Below are 24,029 nucleotides of genomic sequence, written 5' to 3'. Positions count from 1 at the left end.
ATGTTAACCACCTCAGTACTAAGTGATTTACTGTTAAATTAAAAGGCAATCAAACAGTGAGCTCATCAATGATCATCATCAGAAGAACAAGCACAAATAAAAGAAAATAGTCATAAGAATAGTGTTATTTATGTTTTATTATCTTTTTTTTACATTTACAATACATTTTTTTATTTCCATGCTTCTGATTCTTTTATTCTTCCTCTTACCCTCCACTGTGTCTTCGTTCATTGCAACACAAGGCAGCTATCTGTAAACCAGGAGAACATTCTTGAATTTACATGAAAACACATGCACAAGGTTGTTTCAATCAAATTCGCTCCTCTATTTTTCCTATAGCTATTTGTATCGCTGGCTTTGATTTCTGTATAAATTTAGCAAAAATAATGTTGCCAGGAGAGAATACTGGCTGGTGCACAGCGAATTCTGACTCACCAGGAGCCTCACAGTCTCCCAGTGCTGTGGAGAAAAGATTTAATCAGTCCAATCCAGTCCATGTAGGTGACTTTCAGAATGTGACTTTTGATAATTGGCATCATATGTAATAACTGAATGGAATTTTCAATGCTATAATCTTCCTCATTTCAGATATTTAAATCAAAAGGCAACTGGATTAACAGGCATATTCTTAACTGACTGCAGTTTATATTACAGTATATTACAATATATTTTACATGCCTGCTGAAAACCATAATCAACCATTTTTCAACATGTGTCACAGTCACAAAGTAGTTCCCTGTTAATTAGTTGTGTTAGTTAATGTTATAACAGTTATCTCTTCAATCTGATTAATGTTTTTACAGTAACTCTCTGATTTGCAGTGACTGATTTTTGGCATTTTTATAAGATCATTGTTATGTCGGTGCATGTGATCGGTTACTCCCAAACCCTGGTGTTAATGTCTGCAGGGCTCCCTGAATTTGTACCTCAGTTCATGCTGGAATAAAGTGTTTTCCTCTAACTGCATCAAGCTCCAACTCATAACCTTTAAATTATTGAATTTCATGCTCCTGCTTTAATTTTTGATTTGTCTAAAAGAATATAAGAGGTGGGTCCTCCGGTATGCTGCTACTCTGCACTTCAGTATATGTATTGCTATATGTAGCGATGTTACGGTGAGGTAAAACATGTTCGCAGTATGGAACTTTTGCAATATGGAACATGATGAATTTTGCAATGAGGGCACACATCTAATCCGTGCAAACATATGTTTTGAAGGATGAGATGATTCACTATCCATGTCTCAATGTAAAAACAACTGGCAAAAATCAAACTATGACAGGGGGATGTTTTAAAATCTGAAACCAGTGTGGGGAAATGTTCCACAAAAATCAGCATGACAACAAGAACGCCCTCTCCACCCCGGCCCCCATCCGTCCACCCACTCAAAGATTACGACTGCAGTGGTTATGACTGTATTCTGTCAGGGCACTTCGTCCTTGCTGCAGCATGATGCCTTATGCTTTGCTCAGTCATGCTACACAGAGAGTTGTGCGTGCACACTGGTGTAGCGTCCAGTCATGCTGTGCCGTTACCTTGCTGTGGTCCACAGGAGCCTGCTGTTTCTGTCGGCCTGGCTCTGTGTGTCAGGCAGTCGAAATTTGGCCGGAACTCCTCGGCAGCTCCTCCAGAACTGCAGGGCTCTGGGACATCTGCAATGCAGAAGTCTATATATAGCCGTGGAGTAACAGGGAGAGACAGAGAGAGAGTCAGACAGACAGAGAGACAGAAGGATGGAGGGATGGAGGGTGGAAAAGAGATTATGGAAGGAAAAGAGAAGCACAGGGACAAAAACAGTGAATGAAATGAATCACCTTTGCACTGAATATGAGTTTGAGATTGACCCAGAGCAGATAAAAAGAAGAAAAACTCACTGTCAACAAGCACTGAAGGCATCCTGTGCTGAACCAGCTGTCTTTAGAACCTCCAGAGTATGGAATGACAACTTTTATGAGCATGTAAACCCATAAACGCTGAGTACAAACTGCTGACCAGGGAAACAGTCCCTCAGATCCTGTTTAGAAGGTATGAGACAGCCCCCGGAGCAACCAGCTGGCCCACTGTCCAGCTTAGGGTGTCCAGACAAGCAACAGCAAGGTCAAAGAGGAGTGTGCTGGCCAGTAACTCTGTCTTCCACTTGGTTTAAAGGGGAAATTTAATTACAGATTTGCGGATGGCCATCAACAGGGATAGGGAAGGGTGGCTGTTGTTGATTGCTGAGGTTCAGGATTTATCGCTTTATCTCTACAGGTCTCAAGAGGGCAGTGGAGGAGGAGAGCAGTTCAATTATGCATGCACCTCCACAACAACAGAATCTGCTGACGGCAGAGCTCGCCACGCACAGAGGGGGTTGGGAGTGTGGGATGACAGACTAACTATTAACTGCCAACACAAACAGATGCAGACATTGCAGTTGCACCCTAATACATAGACAATGAAAAACTAGTTTTTATCCTTATCTATTATCCAGTAGTAACAGGTTTTAAAGCAGAGAAAAAAACAATGGGGAAAATCACATACCCTATTAATTTTAAACTAGTTAATGGACTATATTTTCACTACTAGCATGTCACTATCCATATCACAGCACAAACAATCACTCACTTCTATACATTATACAATTTGATAAGATTTTGTACTTTCAGAGGAGAATGTGTAGTGATTTTTTGCTGTATCACGTTGCATTTTACCGGTCTGAAACTCACACATGCGTCTTTTTATCTCAAACCTCAGTCAAAAGCATTTGTTCTAGACGTCCTTTTTTCCCCTCACTGGTTTCCTGTAGTTTTTATTGATTGTCCTTTGGTGCTGATAATGTTTTTGCCACTGTGCTGATAACTCTACCCTCCCACACATACACACACACACACACACACACACACAGAGGACCACAGAGCGTGAGCAGGGAAACAAATAGACTGAGGCCGTGATGAAGTCCTTGCTGTTGACGGCTGTGCTGGTGGGCCACCGTTGGCAGCTGCCATCCATCTTACCCTGGCCCATCTTTCACCTCTGGGTGCGGGCTGGCCAAGAGAAGCTGAGATGAGCAGATAATCACACACAGCACCTGCTATGCAGCTCTGCCCAGCAAACCAAAAGGAGAAACTGCAGCCTAAAGGTTAAAGAAGCACTGGAAGGTGCCAGTTTGTGGAAATATGTGTGGGGAAGTGAATAAGAAACAGTCTCCAATAGCAGACACTTTTAAGGTGGATTTAAGCACATTAGCAGGGTACTCAACCATCCAAACGCTGCCGTGAGAGGAATAATGAGGACTGTGGCCTTAATGGGCAGCCTCCAGGTATGACACGGATTAACTAAATTATGAATGTGAAACAGGAGGTTGCTAAAAAAAAAAAAAAAAAAAAAAAAAAAAAAAAAAAAAGGCATGTCTAATCAGGAAATCTTCCTGGGTGAATTCAAATTTTAAAACTGGGTGTACTGTGGGTTTCTGGCAGGTTGATGGTGATAGATTTTTTGTCAGAGCTGCACCCAGGCTGTAGAAGAGCCAAGGACACACAGCAGCCTAACCAATCAACATTTTTAAAATTCATCGTGAAACTCTTCTTTTTTTATTTGGTGGCTTTTCACTGCCTCTGATGTGTTCTTTCATGCCCTGCTGCTTTTATTTTATGCTTTTAACTGAGCTCTTATTTCCCTTATGTCTTCCTGCTGATGCTGTGTTCCCTCTGTGCGTCTTTTTTATGACCCTCATGTTCTGTAAACTACTTTGGTTCACGCTGGGTTTGCTATTTTGAAAGGGTGATATAAATAAAGTTGGTCACACTTATCTTGACTTAATTATCTCAACTTTATTCTGCAGTAAACAGCATCGCCCTCAGTACGTTTGACCTTTTTCCCATCAGCAGGTTGTCAAACTGCATCTTTCATTCATATTGTGAATGTTATTCGTATCACACTGTGAAGTGAAGTGAGTGAAGGGCAGATCCACTTAAAACTACAATAAACTTATTGCAATTATTGCTTTTTCCTGCAGCTGTAGGTGCAGGTTCCGTTTTTGCTGGTTTTTAGACGTGGATTTATTAATATCATCTTTGCTGTGAAGGATTTTTTTTTTTTAGATGTTTTGAATTGTAAATAGTATTGGATAGATATCACTTTATGCTACAATAAATTTAATAGTTTCATCTCATTGTCATGTATAAACTCATCTACATTATAGAGTCAGCAGTTGTGGAAATTTAATTTGCATGTAAATATAATTGCCATTCTCATTATCATGACCCCTCTTGTTATTTCAAGGTCACTGTATATAATACGTGCATCTACCCAATTTCCTCTCGGGGATCAGTAAAGTATTTCTGACTCTGATTAAGATCTAATCTAATCATCATTTGATTACTTCGAATTTTTAGGATATTAAATACAAAGTGAGAGTGTTTTTAATTTATGTTTTAATTGTTTTTCATATGTGAATCTATGCACTTTGGCCTATAGAAGACAAAGTCTTAAGCAATGAAAAAAAAAGTCTTATTTTCATTTGAAGCCTATCTACATGTAGTGTATCCATTTCTTTTTCTTTTTTCTTTTTTTATAGTTGCTATGAGATTGAGGAAACAGGGAACAAGGTATGTTTGGTTAATAAATGTCTTTATTTGGCTTTGAGAGAAATATCACTGCATGAGATAGCAGCACGTACAGTCACAGTTGTATAGCAGTACGGTCTGTAAAGTGTCAGCACTCCTCAACCACCCCAGAAGTGAAACGCAGGTGAAAACATGTTTTTTACTTTCAGACATAATTAAGGCAAAAATTTTAAATTTTTTTATTTCTAACACTCAACAAGCAAAAAAAATAAATCCCATCCCCAGATATTCAAGACTCAGGCCATGCATTCATGCCCATTGATTAATTCATTTGTCAACATATAAATAAATACATGAGTAAAACACAAAGGGGGGATTAAATGAAGAAAGATATATATATATATATTTAAAAAAAAATAACCCCCCTTACATTATGTGCGCTAAGATTCTGACATCTTTGTTTCATGTTGCAATCTATGCTTTTCTTTTTATTTCTGGCGTTCCTCTGACAGTTTACAAAAAATAAATTGAGAAAAACAGGCAATTTTACCATAGGACCCTGGAATTTATTGGCCATATTCTTGGGGAAAATGCCCCATTTTCACAGTTCAGTTTTGTACATTTCTCCAAGCTTCTCATCTCATTCCATCTTGCCCTGCTCTCATGTGACGCCTACCCCTCCCTCCTCAGATTTCATTTTTAACCTGACCTAGAGCCCGCTGTCTGATTCCTCTGTCTGAGACCTACAGTTTGTGTCTCCCGTCAACATGCATGGCAGTAGCTCTTGGTACGAGTTCAGGGCTAGGTTATGGAAGGGGTTATGGAGATAATAGCCCTTACATGCGGCGCCATACCATGTAATCATGACCTCAGTGACATCTGCCCCGCCTGCCACTTGCAGCCTGAGTGGAGAACCGTTGATGTCACCATCAGCTGCCTAAACGCTCACAACCACCCTCAGCTTCACCTTCTTTGCTATCTCCAGCTTAAATAAAAACAGCAACACTAGATGTTTGCCTGCAAAGGAAAAGTAAATCAAGGCTGGGGGGGAAAGGAAGGGCTATAAAGCAGGCTTTGAAACTCTCGCAAGTAGTCATAGACAAATGAATCAATCAAAGGGGAGGGTGGGTTATTCATACTTCAAAAAATAATAATATATGTGATACATAGCAGCAATTTCAACTCTACATTTTTCATTCCCAAACATACATTTCTCCAAAGAGGAGCTGCAGCACAACCCACTCCTCTTTTCTAGTGACTGAAAATGCTACCCTCCCTCCCAACACATTTTGATTTGGTACACACAGTTGCCATTCTTGCCGTGCTATGACGCTGCAGTGACAAAAACAGGAAGGGGCTGGGGGGGGGGTGGATGATACACGCTAAATGCTTACATTTCCTTTTGTCGTGGTGGGAAAAGAAGCTAAACTAGGTGAGGCTGATGGAAGGAGCATTCTACCTCGAGTGAACAAAAGAGAGGCGTGAAAAGCATTCACCCGCTGTGAGAAATGAGTGGCTGGACTTGCGGTTTAGAAACAAGCACTCATGAGAAGGAGGCAGGCTTCTCCTGTGGATTCCCCCTCCATGCCAAGCCTAACATTCACAAATTGGCTGGTTGATCATCTTCAGTGATTGCAGTGCTCTCCAACTTTTTTATGTAGAAATCAAATAGCACCAAAAAGTTGGACTGGTTGTCTCCTAGCCTTCAGACCGGTGTGTTAGTTGATCTAAAAGTCTGTGTGCTACCAGAACTGTTACTTTCAGGGCTTTGATTGCACCTAAACCCCCATAATGACTGTTAATGGCACATAAGCTGTAGCTTGTATTGGGCAAAATCACCCCCCGTTTCAAACTTATCAAACTTCCTGACATCATGTTAGCTTTTTCCATCCTTCACTCTATGTTTCTATGATACACAATCATGAGACCGACTCTTTAACACCCTATCCAGGACATATGAGTGGATGAAGCTCTTCTGCCATGGTGATACATCTATAACATATCAGTGTTGCCTCTTTCCTCTCCATCTCCAGCTACGTAAGTTTGGTCAAAGCCTTTTCTCCATCTAATAAAGTTGAGTTTGAACACTAATCACATGTGAACTGCAGAGCAAAGAGAGACACAGAAAAACAGAGAAGGTATGAGGCATCTGGAGTGTGCAGAAGTGTGTGTTTGTGTTTGTGTGTGTCAGATGAAACTGTTGTGATGTGAAAAGGGACTGGATCCATATGAGTGTGTGGGTGGACTGGTAAAGTGAGGAGGGCATTGATGATGTCGATGATGATGATGATGATGAAGTTAATGATGGTGATGGGAATGGCACAAGCAGTTTAGCTCTTGCTGTTCTTGCCATTGGCACCGCCTTTCTTCTTATCTTTGTCCTCCTTCTCCTGCTTCTCCTCCTTCGGCTTCTCCTTCTCCTTCTCTTCCTCTTCCTCTTCCTCCTCTTCCTCCTCTTCCTCTCCCTCACCCTCGCCCTCCTCAGCCTCATCTCCCTCCTCACCCTCGTCTCCCTCTTCTCCCTCCTCGCCCTCCTCTCCCTCCTCCTCTTCCTCCTTCTCCTCCTCTTCCTCTCCTTCTTCCTCCTCTGGCTTGGCTTCGGACTTCCTGTAGGCTCCAAGGGTGTAGGTGCGGGCTGACGAATAGGAGAAGCCGGGGTAGCTGGACTGGAGCATAGCCCCGCCCACTGAGCTGAGGCGGCACTCCTCACCTTCCAGCAGCTTCCTGCACAGACAGACAGACAGAGGGAGGGAGGAAGGGAGGGAGGGAGGGAGGGGGAGAGATAACGTCATCTTCTAGTCTGGGTGTGTTACTATATTTATCCCGTATTCCTCCTGGGGGATATAATGTCATTTGGATATCAGTGGGGACATGTCTGCAGTCTGTTTTGTCATATCTGCCCAGAACATCACTGTTGTTGTCGCTGAGTTAGATTACAGTAAGTTCTCACAGTGTATCACTTACGCTGATTTATCATGTTGCGGCGGGGTAAGGATCTTTTCCCTCCGTGAGAGAGAGGCACAACAAGAAATATCAGCCTAAGTCAACTTATGGCCTTTGGTTACAAAATAGTAATGTTTCCCCACATAGAAAAGAGTTTCTGACCTAAATGCATAAATGCATATATAACACCCAGTGAAAACCTCCAATCTCCATCTCCAACTTTTTTTTTTTTTTTTTTTTTTTTTTTTTTTTTTTTTTGCTTGACAACCATACTTTTTTAACTTTATCCAGCAGGCTGCGACAGACAATTTTCCTAAAACAAAGCTTCTCAAAAACACACAATTTTGGTTGCATGGCTTTCACAGGACAACAGAGGACACAATAATCCCCTTTATTTTGCTCAGGTTTATGTTTATATCTTGTGGGATGGTACCATGTATGTTACAGCATGAAAATAACAATCCTATTCATTCTCCCAAACTGATTGACCCTGTGTTGTACAGAATGAGTGTGTGGACTGATGGAAGACCTGTAGGCAGCGATCTCGATGTCCAGTGCCATCTTGACGTTCAGCAGGTCCTGGTACTCACGCAGGTGGCGGGACATTTCTCCCTTGGTGCTGCGCAGGGCGGCCTCCAGCTGCTGGATGGTCTCCTGCACACACACAATACAAATTTCGTACTTTTGTCAAGCTCTTGTGAATATTGTTCCCTACACACATAACCTGAAACATAAGCATTTATACTGAGAATTTGCTGATAAAGACATCAAATTTGAATTGCTGCAAATATCAACTATCATAAGACTGTAATCAAAGGTTCACTTACCTGCATGTCTCCAATTTCGTTGCTGTGGCGTTCCTCCATCTCAGCGATCTGCCTCTCCAGGGCCTCATTGTGGCCCCGGAGGGCCTCAATCTCCAGGGTGCGGGCTTGCACCTGCCTGCGGTACTCACTCAGCTCCTCCTTTGATTGCTTGATGGCATCCTGGTTGCGGGCTGCAGCCTCAGTTACGTTGGCAAATTTGGAGCGGTACCACTCCTCGGCTTGAACCTGGTTCCTGGCAGACAGCGTCTCATACTGGGCTCGGATGTCTTTCAAGGCAGCGGCCAGATCTGGTTTGCTCATGTCCATCTCCACTGACACCTGGATGTAAGAGAGGGGGAGGAGAAGGAGAGTGGAGCGCATTGGGATTAGAAGCATATTAGGTTTAATCATAATTATACAAATACAAAGTACAGTCATCTGCAAAATGAAGTGACAAATGAAGTATATGAACTGACAAATGTAGCATGTTAATCTGTACATGTTAGTAATGCATACATTACGTGCTCCATTTTATATATATATATATAGACAGCCCCATAATTGTTTGTATTTGATTTTTTTTCTTCATTGTTTAAACTGTTTTTATTGCCCATTTTATGCTCTATTAGTGTGCTTGTATTCTGTTTGCCTTTATAACTGCTGAATCATATTACTTTTTCTACTACAATGTCCAAATTACCCGATGAGGATCTTTTCAACTTATGGCCTAAGCAGTTGGACGTAGCCAAGATTTAGAGAAGTTATCTTTTGAAAATCCCAAACTAACTGAGAAAATGGGAGAGGGGAGTGTGAGTAAGTAATGCTCCTCCTTCCAACAGCAATTTCTGTTCAAGTGTCCTTGAGCAAGGCAGTATATCCTCAGCCTCCCCAGTGAAGATGCTCTGTGGCCACCGGCAGAACACTGGTTGAACTGGGCAGCTCCCAGAGTGAATGTATGGAACTGTATGAATGTGAAGCAGGGTGTTGCTGGCAAAGATCAAGCGTGCTCAGCTGATGTCTGGTGGATTAATAAATGTTCACAAAACTAGATGCATGTCTGTTCTTTCCACAGCAGCAAGCACATCAGCTTGTTTGTGTTGGTAAATTCAACCACGGATGATAAAATACCTCAAATTGCATTTAAAGCCACCCAGACTAGATTATTTGTCAATATATAACTGGACTTAAAGCAATTACATAACATTTCCAGTGTTGTTGTATGTGCCATCTTGATTGATTATACTACGCAAATGCATAGAAAGACTATAAATTTACTGTCGTAGCTATTTGCTTGCATGTTGGCAAACTGTGTTTCCTTCAGGACAGTAAGTGGCATATTCTGTATATGTATTATGTGTGTGTTCTCTGTGTTGATGTGCTGTGTTGCAAACACTGAAGTGGACTACTGCAGGGGTGATGAATCGACCGCTGACTCAGACTTCTCTCTGCTGGGGAGAGCTGTGCTGTCAGTAGCTTGCATAGCAATAATATTCCCCGCAGGGCAGAAGAGATACCCTGGAGGAATCTACCCAGCGACCATCACTCCACCAAATGACTTACCCAATACTGGATGCTGTCTGCATTAATCTGCATTGATTTCTGCTCCAAGTTTCTTGAAAGTTACAAGCTGCCCTCTTGCCTTACTTGACTCCAAAGGACAAATTGTTGCTTGTCCTCTTAATAGCTCGCTTGAAGTGCAACTTGATCAGTGCCAACAGGCCTACTGTTACATAAGTAGGCTGATATCTCTTCTGAATTCTGAATAACCTTGAGGAGCTTCTATATTTGAACAAGAATCAATAATATTGATGGCTTTGTAAACGAGAATAACTCCGTCTGTAGCGTGTGGGTGGATATGTTTGGCCAACTACAACCCCCCACCCCCCGACCCCACCTCACCCAAAAAGAAAAAAAAAAAAAAAAAAAAAAAAAAAAAAAGCTGAGTAAGTATATCCTATTATATTAGGTGCTCATGGAAAAAACAAACAAACAAACAAACAAACAAACAAACCAACAAACATTGAGGAGTTAGTTAAGTTCAGCACGTAGTCCATGAATTTTCACAGGGTTTCTTCTGCGTTGTTCACAGCTGAGCCTGTCCTGCATCCTGGGAGGACCACACCCCTCGATTATGCGCTATTTCTCCGCATAACTCCCTCCCTCTTCTCCTCCCCCTTCCCTCCCACCTCCTCCAATAAAACGCCCATATAATATTCTCATAAATATTCCTCTAGGGACTTATAGTGTGCTTGTAGTGTGCTGTGAGTTTATAGGGTCCTTACCATAATTTGTGGTATTTGTTTTTATCTTCACTCCCATTATGGACAGCATTAACGCACGACTTAACGCAGAAACAAACATCGATCGACCTGTCACACTCCTAAACACCATTGAGATTTAGATGATCTCCACTTTAAACTTTGCAGGAGTGTGACGGGCCCCGGGACAGCGCTGAGACGATCATTCGCCCAGATTATATGGGGAGGAGGCGAGGTGGGAGGGGGAAGAGTGGAGGCCCGTGGTGCTGAAACGGGACTGCAGTGCCATCAATTTTCCAGTGCGCAGTGTTCACTTTGCACAAGTCGCAGCACATCGTGCTCTCAGACAGGACAGATGATTGCCATAACAGATTTAAATCCGGACTGTTATGTAGGACATGCAGCTCCTGCTGTGAGGATGGAATACTGAAGAAATGTTATTACAATGTAATTACTGTCAGGACTCCGCAGGAAACTTGCCAAACATATAAAGTTAAGTGTTTTCGATGTAATGAATATTACGCGAGAATATTTTGTGGATATTATGGTGATACACCCAGGAGATAAACAACAAATGCGTTAATGTCACAATAAACTCACCTACCCTATGACAATATAAAACGCATCCAGTTGAGTCTGCTGGATGGCCTCGTGATTGTGATTATACTGCCGGCTGTGAGGTGGTGATGTGACAGGGGAAACATAACTAATAACTGATAATGACACTATTTGGAAAATTAAAGTGATTTAGGGGATGTGACACTGAAAAGTAGTGATTGATTATTTACGTGAATGCCATAGGAATATTCTATTGATTTTCAGGATTTGACACTGATAACTATGAATACTGGGAGGAACCCCGTGGCACTGTTTAGCCCACCTGTGTGGCCTGCAGCGACGCCTGGAGCTCCTGCAGCTCCTCCTCATGGACTTTGCGGAGGAAGGCGATCTCATCCAGCAGAGACTCCACTTTCTTCTCCAGTTCCAGGCGCGCCAGGGTCGCGTCGTCCACATCCTTCCGGTAGTTCCTCAGGGTGTTCTCCGCCTCCTCGCGCAGCTTCGTCTCCTCCTCCAGCTTCTCCCTCACGCGGTCCAGCGTCTCGCTCATCTGCACGCAGTCCAGGTGCATCTGACTTTTCTCGTGCGTCAGCTCCTCCACGCGCGCCCGCAGCTCGCGGATCTCCTGCTCGTACAGCTCGTGCAGGCGCGAGGGCTCGCTGCTGCGCTGCCGCAGTAGCGTGACCTCCGCTTCCAGGACTTTATTCTGCTGCTCCAGGTTGTGGACCTTCTCGATGAAGGACACGAAGCGGTCGTTGAGGCCCTGCAGCTGCTCCTTCTCGTTGGTGCGGATGATCTTCAGCTCGTTGGTGACCGCGGTGGACTGGGTCAGGTCCATCATGGACTCCGGCACGGAGGAGAAGACGCGGCCGGCTCCCGCTGACCTGCGGTAGCCGGAGGTGGACATCACGGTCGGGGCGCCATAAGTGCGGTGGCTGCTGCGGTATCCCGCGGAGAGCAGGCGGGACGGGCTGCTGATGCTGCCCACAGCCACGCGGCCGGGCCGGGGGGCATCTCCGAAAATCTTCCGATAGGAGCTGCTGCTGTACATCTCGCTCGAATAACTCATGTTACCGCGTCGTCCGGTCCCACTGCTCTGTGCGGGAGAGAGTGTATGTGTGTGGAGTTTAGGAGTGTGAGTGTGAGTGTGTGTGAGAGACAGAAAGTGAGATGCGAGTGATGTCTGGCCAGGACAGGTGCTTTTATAGCCTAGTGGAGGCGCCGGCGCATCATTTGACGCAGGGACAACAGGAGATGTGGGGAAACCTGCAAGCTTTTGCAGAAAACCTCCAGCCTCTGGGGAAACACGAATTCACTCATGCAGATCCTGTCTTCAGCCCTGTAGCTTTGAATATGCCATCATCAGTCGAGTGAGGCGTTTACAGCAACAACTTTGAAATTAAGATCACAATCCTGAGGGCTTTATACTGGGCTATTTGATATGATAACAAGATAAATCATAGAGTTATGTATTTACAAATTAGGCTACTGCCAGGGATGTTCACGTTCACAAATATGCAACAAAAAAGCCATCATGAAAATGGGTCCAAGCACATCCTTCTTAATATGTGTCTTCTATGTGCACACATGTTATCTATAAAAGGGTGGTCACTGTCCCATGTTAGATACTAAACACTGTCATTGCAGTTTTTTCTTTGCTGTCCCAGCAGAAAGGTAAATGGGATCGATGTGCATACAGAGCTTTGCGCCAGAGTGTTTTGATGCTGCAGTCTGCATCCAGCCGCCCTCACTCACCCGACCTCCGCAATATCGGAATACAGGATGAGACTCACCACGGTGGCCTGATTGTGGCCGCCCAGCACCACCACAATCTGATCCATCCAGGCCCATAATGTGTAAATATCAGTGAGGTAGTGGTAAATAAAAAGATGGATGAACTACGACCTCATAAGGCTTCACAAATATAACAGAATCTCAAAAGGCGTTACTTTATGCCTTCTAAAGCCAATTTTTTCATCCAAACTCACATACCAATATAAACAAAATACATTTACATCGTTAAGATGTGTAAGCCTAAAATACGTCTAAACAGTGTTAACCCAGTAACAAAGGTGGGTAAAAACTGTGTTTAAGTGGGTATACTCCCATTTCGTAAGGTGCAAGCAGATCTCCTAAATCAGAAAGAGCTATTTCCACCCAGCGTTCACTCCCTGGCCTTGTCTGGCCTGGGAGAAGGTAAAGTGCTGCGGAACAGTCGCTGGCCTTGGTCCTGATCCAGCCGGGACAGGGACCACGCCCCTGCCAAGGAGAACGCACCCACGGGACTGCAGCCTCTCCACCTCCAGGCATCACAAAAGGCGTCTCCTATATAGTCTCATTCACACTGGCTGTCTGGAACACGGCCCAGAGAGTCAAATTGTACATGCCCACGCCAAGTCATCTTAAATCAAAGTGTCCCAGTGGAGGCTGCTGCCCTGAGGAAAAAAAAACAAAAAAACAAAAAACTATTGTAACAACCTTATTATGATAACACCTAGTAAGCACGGGAGGCCAATTAATTTTCACTGCAAATTGTTTTAAGAATCGTTTTGAAACGAGTCTCATTTCCAGAATAAATTGATCTGCTTTATGCTGCCTTAATTCTGACAGAATTCAAGCTGTCAGAAAGTACGACTTTGTTGTTACACTGCAAAAGTATGAGTCATACAACGTTATTTTTTTTTAAACTGGATAAAAAAAAGAAAAAAGAAAAAAGAAACAGCGTAGAGAGATAAGTCCAATACTTTTGTCCATATCATGAATTCTTATCATGAATAATTAAGAACCCACTAACATTAGTTAAGAATGAACTTTTATACCAGCTTTGGTTCTTCATTTAAAATTGTTCTCGTTCTTTATTCAAGATATTTAAAAAAAATGTCAGATAGATAGATAATTCCTCACGTGCATCTCCACCCCAATGGCAACACTGTTCACTTGCTTCAGAGGTTACATATGAGCCTAAATGGTTTGTTAAGATGTGCTATTTTTTATTTTTTTTTTATTTACTTTATTTATTTTTTGAAGAACAGCACTTTGCATGGTGTCCTAATTTAACGTCCTTCATTATGGCTGCGAAGTTATATCTGGGAGGCTTATTATGAATAGCGTTTGCGGTCTAAAAGTAATATAGTAAACCCCAGATAGATAGATAGATAGATCGATAGATAGACAGATAGATAGATAGATAGATAGATAGATAGATAGATAGATAGATAGATAGATGTCTCTTTGGGTTCTTGCTTACTCATATCAACCACTAGAGGGCGCTTCAGCATCAAGAGTGTTTTCCATCTCCATCTGGCCTGAGCTGAGGCTGAGCTCAGGTAAACAGCAGCCACAGCCTCTCTGTTGAGACAAAGCGAACTTTTCCACAGTGGCATCGTTGCTTTCACGTTGGTATATGTTTGTGTCTGCACTCCCCAGGTGTGAATGAGTAGGACTGTTAAAATGTGAGGTTTGCTGTTGCTGGATTACAGTACACACATCGCCTAAGAGCCCTCCGCAGATAGAATATATGATAACAAATAAAGTTTGAACAAATATTGGCATTCATCTTCAAAATGATTCTCAGAGAAGCCCTCTTATCACCTTACCTGAACTCCCTATAAAGTAAGAGATATACACACGCACACACACACAGACACACACAAACACACACACATGCACAAAGAGAGAGAATAGAAGGTTACTGGGGTTTGGGTACAGGAAGATAGAGTTGCCATAACAAAGGATAAGATGAATAGAAACAAGTCTTGAATAGCAAACGGCCCAAGAGTGATTTAGGTGCAACAGAGAGAGAGAGAGAGAGAGAGAGAGAGAGAGAGAGAGAGAGAGAGCCTGTAGTACTTCACCTTGGCCGCCCACCCATTTGTCTGTCTACAGCAACAAAAGGGCCTATTGAAGTAAAAGATGCTGGTGACTCAGCAGGAATGACAGGTAGCCAGACATGCGTGATTTCTATCATTATGGAGCTGCTTAATACACCCCAGCCTTCCCCCACCCCTTCAACATTACCACACAAACAACACAGGAAGGGGACAGAGGCCATCTTTATTCAATTTGTCCAATTCACAGCTAATCATATCACTCGGTAAACTGATATATCTCATCAGTTGTAATAAAAATAGAGAGATGCAGGGTCTGAATAGGCTTATTTCAGCTTTGTCAATTGGCTTCCAGTCCAATTTAAAGGCGCAGTGTGCAGTACTTTCATGTCACTAAGTCAGTGCTACACCAATTTTGAGACATTAGAATTAGATTTTGGCAGGCTGTACCAGATGTGCTGCATTTTGCACTGTGTGTGTTACCGGGTTGGATTTCCTCAGAAGTCTGCTGCCTTGTTTTACCGCACAAAACAGGAGGGGAGCGCTGTTCTTCAGGCACAGGCGGAACTAGAGCTTTCAGAGTTTTTGGCAAATGGCAGATTGTAAAATGCATGAAAGGCACATGGAAAATACATTTCCATTATGTTTATCATCTGCAGTAACGCCAAAGACAAAACATCTGCACTCCAAGTAATACTGGGGAATGGCAGAGGGGGAGGGTGACAAGTAACAACATCATTATTGTTACAGGAAGCTGCAGAGTTTATGAGAAATGTGATCTTAATTTTGAGAAGCATTAACAGTAACAATACAACCGGCAAGAGACAAAGGTTACTGATTGTTTTGACCATGGTCTTATTAAATACAGTCCTTACAGAACAGTGTCACTGTCTGATATAGGCCACTTACAACATGTTGTTGAGTTTTTATTTTTTATTTTATTTTTTTTATTTTATTTTTTTCTCCTCTTTCTGCTTAGTGCTGGTGATCCTAGCCCTGGATTAGCCTGTATTGTCTTGTCAGCCTTTGTCTTTGTGAAATGGTACCCCTGTGTGTGTCTATGTGTAATTGGTGTCCTTCTGTGTTTGAAACTTTCTTTATGCTGCCATTTTGACCAGGACTCCCTGGAAGAAGAGACATTGTGTCTCAATGGGACCTTCCTGGTAAAATAAAGGATAAATAAAAATAAAAATAAAAAATTCACTCAGCTATTAGGTATCACAATTAATTTGACAATGAAATATTGATGTTTAAAAATGCAACAAGTAACATCTTTAGCACTGTGTGAGCATTGGTAATTTGACTGAAAAATGATTCCAAACTAAGGGATTGATGTGGCCTAAGGAGACCAGTGGTGTGGCCAATAGAGAGAGCGAGACAGACACCATGTTACTCAGCCAGTGGGTGGCATTCAAACCAACAACCTTCCCTTCACAAGCCTACTACTTAAGTGTTTAGCCTCCTGCTGTCCCAGCCGCTGCTCCTACCAGTGTAGCCACACTGTTTTCCCTGTGGCTTCATTATAACACTTCTAAATACTGTGAACACTGTTCCATAGTGCTGCTAATACACTTATGCACCGACCACTACTCATGTGAAGCAGCTTTAGAGCAGGCGAGGCTGACACTGGACTCAAATTTAAAACTAGATGCCAAGCTGTCTGTGTTGCCCACCTGGGACATAAGGGGATATAATGTGGTTTGACTGGTCACACGTCCTCCGGTGTCCCCTGCAGACACCAGGGAGCTGAAAAATAGTCCCACCATTTTTATGGAAGAGTTAGGTCTTACGCATTAGAATTGGTTTTAGAATTAGTATTAGTATCAGCAGCAGTATTAGTATTAGTATTTTGTTAGTATTTAAACTTTTTTGAAAATGGTCAGATTTAAAGATATTGAGTATTGGCGCAAAATATCATCTACCAGTGGCTTCATTCCAAAAGTATTGATGTTGACCCCGTGTCTTTTCTTCTAATTATTGATGTTGTGGTGATGGAATGAGGGTTTTCAATCTGATACAGGGTTTAATCATTGAGTGACATGATGGACTTAGTTTTTATTGGTAATCTACTATCTCAGAAATTGCCAACACAAAAGGCTCTCCACCAGCAGTGCTCCTTTGAAACTCATTTCCCCCCGGTGCTTTGATATGCCAGGTGTTATTCACAAGCACTAAGCTGAGGTTTCTCTGAAGAGCTTTACTGCGTGGCACATGCAGGCCACCTAGCTCTGTCTCTCTGTTTTTTTGTTTTTTTTTTCTGCCTTGGATGCACTGATCTTGTCTGATGTGTACTCTTCACTCTCGTCCCCAGAGAGCCTACTTTCCGCATGCAGGCGATCTCCTCCATCTGTCCACACACACACACAAACACACACTTACACACACTCAAATCTCTGTCTCTCGATCTTGGCTGTCAGCTGTGATGGAGAATGATCAGGCATGCCACTAGACCAACCAGATCCTGGATTCCCATTATGATCACCCCTGGGACCCAGACCTGTCAGGAACAGTGGGTGCTATCTGGCAGATTGCTAGGCTCCTCTTCTCGATGATGAAATCCTGCCAGGCTTAGGAGGCAGGCATTCCCTAATATTCTCTTTCTATCACTATATGATATCACTTAAATCACTATTGATAAAGTGTACCAAAAAAAGATATTAACCCATCAGTGTCACTCACTTCTGATATTATGGATATGATGCAGAGTTTGTTCAATTACAAAACATGAAATTGGGCAATACTTTGGAGGGGAAGCCCTGCCTCCAAGTTGATTCTGACAGTTTTAAGACATGTAACTTTCATTATTCATTATTCATTATTCAATTCATTATTCTGATCCTATGAGATGTAATCAGTGCATTGCATTCAAATCATAAATATTAACATCATCTTTTAAAAAATAGATAGATAGAAAGATAGAAAGAAAGAAAGACATACATACAGACAGACATTATTTATCCCAGAGGAAATATAGGCATCCTGTAGCTCAATACAGTAAATGCACACAATACAATAAATACACTCAGTCCAAATTAGAAGAAATTAGAAATGCACACCGTATTTGTAGCCTACAGTAAAATAGCCTGAGCATGAAACAATGGCCTGTACACCACACATTAGCCTGAAGCAATTATTTAGCCTATGATCCTGAAAAATTAGCTTGTACAGTACAAAAACACAATAAAAAATAAATAAATAAATAAATAAAAATAGCCTGGAGAGGTGGCCGCACTAACATAAACAAGGGACTGTTGATGCAGTCTCTAGATAATTGATGCAGTAGATGGATCATAGTTCCATAGAGCAGAAACAGGGTGCAGTGGCAGTGAATAAAGTGATCACGCTGTAGCATGGTAAACAGTTATGAAGTGACTATTTCAGATAAAGTGACTGAACTCTACAAAAAAGTGCCTGACAGCAAAAAAAGCGATGCAGTGACTATTTCGACAGTTATTACAGTGACTATTATGGGAAGCAATAGCTCTGCGGTGCAAAAAAAAATGTGCAGTGACAGTAGTAGGTGGGTACACCGTCGACCAGTGACTGACAGTAAATAAAGTCATGAAGTGTTGGTGTGACTATGACAATAACAGTAATAAGTGGGCTAAAACTAAAAAATAACATACCTTTGTATAGGTAACAGTTATCATGATGTAAAACAGCCATGCCATCCCACCTCTTGCTCTATTGTGACTGTTTATAGCCTTCTGCGCCATCAACATCTCTCATTATTTGAGAGGCTGGATGGGCACATAGGGTGTTACCTTATGTGCCTATTTACGTATTTTATATTTCATGCTGATTTTATGTAGGTTTTACTTCTTTATTTATGCGTAGCTCAATGTTGTATGTGTTCACTAGCGAGTGGTTTGTCACTTCTGTCAGTGAGCTCACCCAAACAAATCCCAGTCATCTGGCCTGTCATGGAAATAAACTGCTGAATCCTGAATACAACCATCATTATGGGTGACTCTGGGTGAGTGTGTGTGTGTGTGTGTCTGTCACTAACCACGGTCCTCAGCGATGAGTTGATGCCCATGCGTGATTGGATTGCTGTGTGCTCACTCTATTTTTCCCTGGGGCATTGTGTTGTTGTGTGTTGCCATGGCACACGTCATTTGTGGTTCCCTGTGTGATTGTGCAGCTTGGGTGTGTATCTTCTGGGTGTGTTTCCTGCATTGTGAGTGCCTGCGTGCCTGACAGCGCAACTGTGCACCCAACAGTGTGCACGTGGTTTCATGTGTGCGCTTCTGTGTTTTTGCACGTGCACATGCAATACTGGTGTGTGCAGTGCCGAGAGGCGAAGGTCATAGTAAACTGGGTGTGCAGGGCCCGGCTAAGCTGCCGGATTTGACTAATCTGACAGCCGAGGGCGTGGAGAGATGGGTCAGTGGGACTGTGACATCCACCTACAATGTAAACACACAAACATCTACACAAGTTATACAACTCAGTCAATACCTCCTCTTCTGTATATATACACACACAGCAGCAGGTAGGCTGTGTCAATACAGTGGAAGCAGACCTTGTTATGTTTAGCTCAGGCTAAGCTGCATTGCAGTATCTGTCTCCTGTTTCATGTGGCAGTTAACACAGTGTGTCATGTGCTTGACCCTTTCATCTAAATTGCTTTACAGTTGGGTTTGACCCGCACTAATACGTGTGGACTGGAGCCAACACTAGTTTTAAAGCTATTTTAAGTATCATTACATTTATATGTTCACGCCCAACAGAAGGATACAAATTTAAATACATTTATAACATAAATAAATCCAGGAACTCAGTGTTTACCCTGTGCATACGACTGCAAGTGCCAGCATTACTAATGCTACTTTTAATGACAATAACAGTTTAGAACTGTGACTCTGTAGGACTGTACCTTTTAGGTTTGGTGGCCCCAGTCAAACTTAGACGTTAGAGAGTTGATAGGAAATTAGAATCATGGCTATGTTACTATAATGTGTGCAGACAATAATTATGCTATTTTGGGGATAATAAACTCTTTACTTTTCAAATTCAGATAATGGCACAGTACTTGAGGCTGTATTGGTTATCTAAAACTAGGACAAAGCTTGTGAAAAAAACAACAACAACTAAATAGTAAATTAACCACAATAATGCTGGTGTAGGATGAGTCGGAGTGGCTTCAAGGCTGTGGGAAAGGACATTGGGTCAGTACCACAATGGCAGGTCCATAGTGGATATAATGCTACAGTCAGGCATTCAGAGACTGTCCTGTCCTGTCTATTGTGCTGAGCCTCTGTCAAGCCTTTCCTTGACAGCCCTGACCCTGCTGCACCTCCCCCATGGCACAGAGGACTCATTCCCATGACCTCGACACTGTACAATCGGTAGGAATACACCCTGGGCCCAAGGCTTCACTTTTAAATCTGCTTGGAATTTAGAAGAGTGTTTGACCGAGGCCAGTGAAGGCTGGGGGGTTTTGTACTGTAGCTGAAATTTTGTACCAACATTCGGCATCTTTAATTTGTTTTCATGCCGCAAACATGAAAAAAAAAAACAAGTATTCCTTGTTACGAATTTTTATTTTTAACAAGTGAGAAGTGCCCAAGGATGATAGTTCTCATAAAAATTCTAAAAAGCATATCAATTCAGGCTGAGGATCTCACGTCGACATTCAGTGTAACTTTTAACAAATTCACACAAATCAAACGAACACAATCCTATCCATATCAAAGATGGGAAAAACTGACCGGTGCATATCTTCTTTTTAAATAACAAGCCAATCAGCTTGACATATTGATTTAAGCACCTTACATAATGCCATTGTTTGGTGAAGTGTCATCATGGCACTGTTAGTTTTGAGTGGGAAGGATGCAGAAAGACATGTCCTTCACTGAAAATGGACTTTGTGTACATACTACGAGTGCTGCATGTATCTGACAAGCAGGAGCTCAGTCATCAGGCGGGGGTGCCCGTCCAAGGCCTGACATTATTGTGAAATGGTACTGGAGGTGATGAAGAGCTGCAGAGATCTCCATGCTACAAAATCCACCACTTTTGCTGCGGCTCCCTTCCCCCTCAGCAGGCAGACAGCTCCAGAAGGGATGCGGGGATGCTTTTCAAGATACCCATCCCCCTCTTTCTTCTCCTTCTCCGGCTTTGTGTGTGTTGGTTATTGAGCAGCAGTCAGATGGCTGTGATCATACAAACCTGGGATTTGGCCAGCAGATTACGACTGAAGACACACTAGATGGCTGGCTGGGATCAAGCCCCCATGGAGGCTTTCTTTTATCTGGTGGGCAAAAACCTCCTCATTACTGCCTGTTTAAGCTTCTATATAAAGCTTGTTCATTCTGCGAAACCAGGGGGCTGGTTTTCCTGGCTCAGTGCCTTCACTTGCTCTTCGCACCAAATTATTATGGTGGTTCTTTGTCTCTTCTTGTGCGACTGCATGGGCATGACTGTATAAGATCACAAATAAACACAACGACAAAGTGGTAGGTAGGTAAACAAGGGTTTCAAATGTTTTATTCCTTTCATATGACTGGCAAATATAAATTGCTCCATGTTTCATTTTCAAAGGGTTTTCCATATTTGAAGTGGTTTCTTTAGAAGTGTCCAAATTCTCCAATTCTAAAAAGTTAAGTGCACAAAACGTCCACCTTTTCGTTAACTGTTTGACAAACAGACACTGAGCCTTTCTGCGGCGAAAGGCAGGAGGCAATGATGTGTATGGGCGGGCTATGACGCGGTGTGTCCGTGTTTGCTGTATGTGTGTGTGTGTGTGTGCTGTGTAATGCATGAGAGCACCACGCCTGAGACCGTCACAACGTACAGGAATGACCTTTGTGATACATGTTGATACGTCATACACACTCACACATATTATACACGTCTGCTAACGTTTACATTTGTGTCTGTTTAAGGCATTCGCCGCTTTACACAAAGGAACAAATGTGAAAACCAAATATACACATGAACATGAGGAGATTCCCCTGATGCCGAAATCTGTAGCTTAAACAACTGGACTGACTGCAGCCTTGATCTTTTGAGAGATTCCACACCTGCTTTTAAGGCAGATGCTGAAAGCACCAGGGTCTTTGTACAGGGGGGGGTAAATACAAAGAGGAAGGGGGTGGGGGGCAGAGCAATAGTTGCATGTGATCACTGACACACACACACTCTCGGCTGAGCCTGCACCCCCCTTGCACCATGGTTGCCAACACAGCATGTGGAGGAGGGAGTCACACTCACACACATACACACACACACACATGGGCATGTGCAAATACATGCACGTATGCAGGAAAATGCACATGCACATACACACAAACACACACACGTGGATTGATGGAAGACACAGAGGACAGGCTGTGGATGGAAAGAAGAAACTGTGAACTCCCACAGACAGACGTTAATGCTCAGGTTAATACATAAGGTCTTTGTAAAGTGGACTTTTTTGCACCTTTTACTAGTAAACAAAGGATCATAAAACAAGAACAAAAGCATATCCATACAAATTTTTTTTTTTTTAAACCACCCACCCAATATCACCCCAAAAATTTCTCTCTGAAGACAGTGACGAAAGAAACACACACACACACACACACTCACAAACACACACTCTCACATTTACGCGCACGTCAACAGATGGTATTCCGGTGCACAACACACCTGCCCACTCGCACCTCATTTTCGGTACATTTCCCATTAGTCCCCCTTCTAGCGTGGCTACCTAGTCCCTCTCCATTTGAACAACGGTTGAATTTGACACAGAAAAGCAGCATTCCCACACTTAAAGACTAAACGATCTATCTATTTTTTCTGAGAATTTTTTTTCTTTTTTTGTTTTTGGTGTACCATCTTCATGCTTGAACAAAGATTTGCATGTGACTGTGACGCAGGAGCAAAAAAAGGTTTCTTTGGCGCTGTGCTGCTACGATGCAGGGCCGAGGACATCTACATTCAAACACTGCGATCCTCTCCCTTGCCTGTTTGTGCCCGTGGATTTTCCCTGCTAAAACAACGGGCTGAAATCTCACCGGGCGGAGCAGCCGTCTTGTTCGAAGTTCCCTATAGGCACGGAGATGGGCGAACGAGCAACACGGGTTCACACGCTGCCAGAGAAACCAAACCTCAAACCCCCTTGGCGTCGCCAGCCCCTTTCACTTTTATACTTTTTTAGCCAACGATTTTTTATAAATTATATCAATTTTTTTGTCTTATTATTCTCCCATGAACGGGGAGGATGGCTTTTTGAAAACAGCTAAAAATTAGAATCAACCACAAAGAAAACAGGTCAATTTCTAGGAGCACTGTGCCAAATTTCCGAAGAGACAAAAGCCTTGAGGCACAAAAGACGGTTCTAAAAAGCTATGGATTGACTAGGTTGTGCAAACAAACTACACATAGGAAACTCTCAATAAACCTCACAAGAAGAACATAAGCTATGACTAATTAAATATATATTTATATATATCTTCATCTATATATTCAGTATATTAGATCTAATAAATACATGTTTTTGATATACATAGAGATCTTTCTGTAAACTATTTATATACATAACATGTACATTTCAGCGGAAACAATAAATAGCTATGAAGGCAAGGCAAAGGAGAGAGAAGCTGTAGGACATTTTGCTGCTTTTCTAGGCGGAGCACGCGGAGGGGGGGGGGGTGTCGGCTTCGCCTCGGCGCGCCCCCGCACCGAAAAAGTCAAAGCCGGTCGGCACTGCTTCAGGGTGACTCGGCACACATCGAGCTGTACTCTCCCTTCATAAATAATAGGCAGGAACCTCCACTCCCAAAAATAATCCTCTCTGTCTCACCTGCCTCTTCCTCTCTACATAGTGGAATGTGCTCAAGTCTCTCTACTGCTCTTCCCTTCATGTGAACCTGGCGAGCGAGGGCAAGGGAACTAGTATACAAACGTCACCAGCCCCTGCCAAAATTTACCAGCATTCGGCCTGGTGGCTGGTGTCGAGTTTCCTGTCCTGATAGCGACCCCTGTCATCACATACACACACATATGATAAAAAGATGTAAAAACGCCACCGTCATCAGAGAGAGGCAGAAAACATCCAACCCACCCCGAAACCCTCCCATACCCCCCCCCCCCCCCCCCCAA

The 24,029-nt window shown here is 42.8% G+C and overlaps 1 protein-coding gene across 1 annotated transcript; it reads right to left on the bottom strand.

Moving 5' to 3' along the window:
- Nucleotides 1–4,591: 4,591 nt before the first annotated feature.
- On the bottom strand, nt 4,592–24,006 carry neff1 (neuronal intermediate filament family member 1). The gene is made up of 5 exons (XM_030059445.1): nt 21,673–24,006; nt 11,432–12,260; nt 8,315–8,632; nt 8,017–8,141; nt 4,592–7,268 (listed from the first exon to the last, which is right to left on the bottom strand). The coding sequence occupies exons 1-5, from the start codon at nt 21,768–21,770 to the stop codon at nt 6,875–6,877; spliced, it is 1,764 nt and encodes a 587-aa protein (XP_029915305.1). The 5' UTR covers nt 21,771–24,006; the 3' UTR covers nt 4,592–6,874.
- Between the last annotated feature and the right edge of the window lie 23 nt (nt 24,007–24,029).

Source organism: Myripristis murdjan, chromosome 9, assembly GCF_902150065.1.
Source record: "Myripristis murdjan chromosome 9, fMyrMur1.1, whole genome shotgun sequence".
In the NCBI taxonomy this organism is placed as follows: domain Eukaryota; kingdom Metazoa; phylum Chordata; class Actinopteri; order Holocentriformes; family Holocentridae; genus Myripristis; species Myripristis murdjan.
The sequence above is the reverse complement of the archived record's forward strand: the minus strand, read 5'-3'. Positions and strand labels throughout refer to the sequence as shown.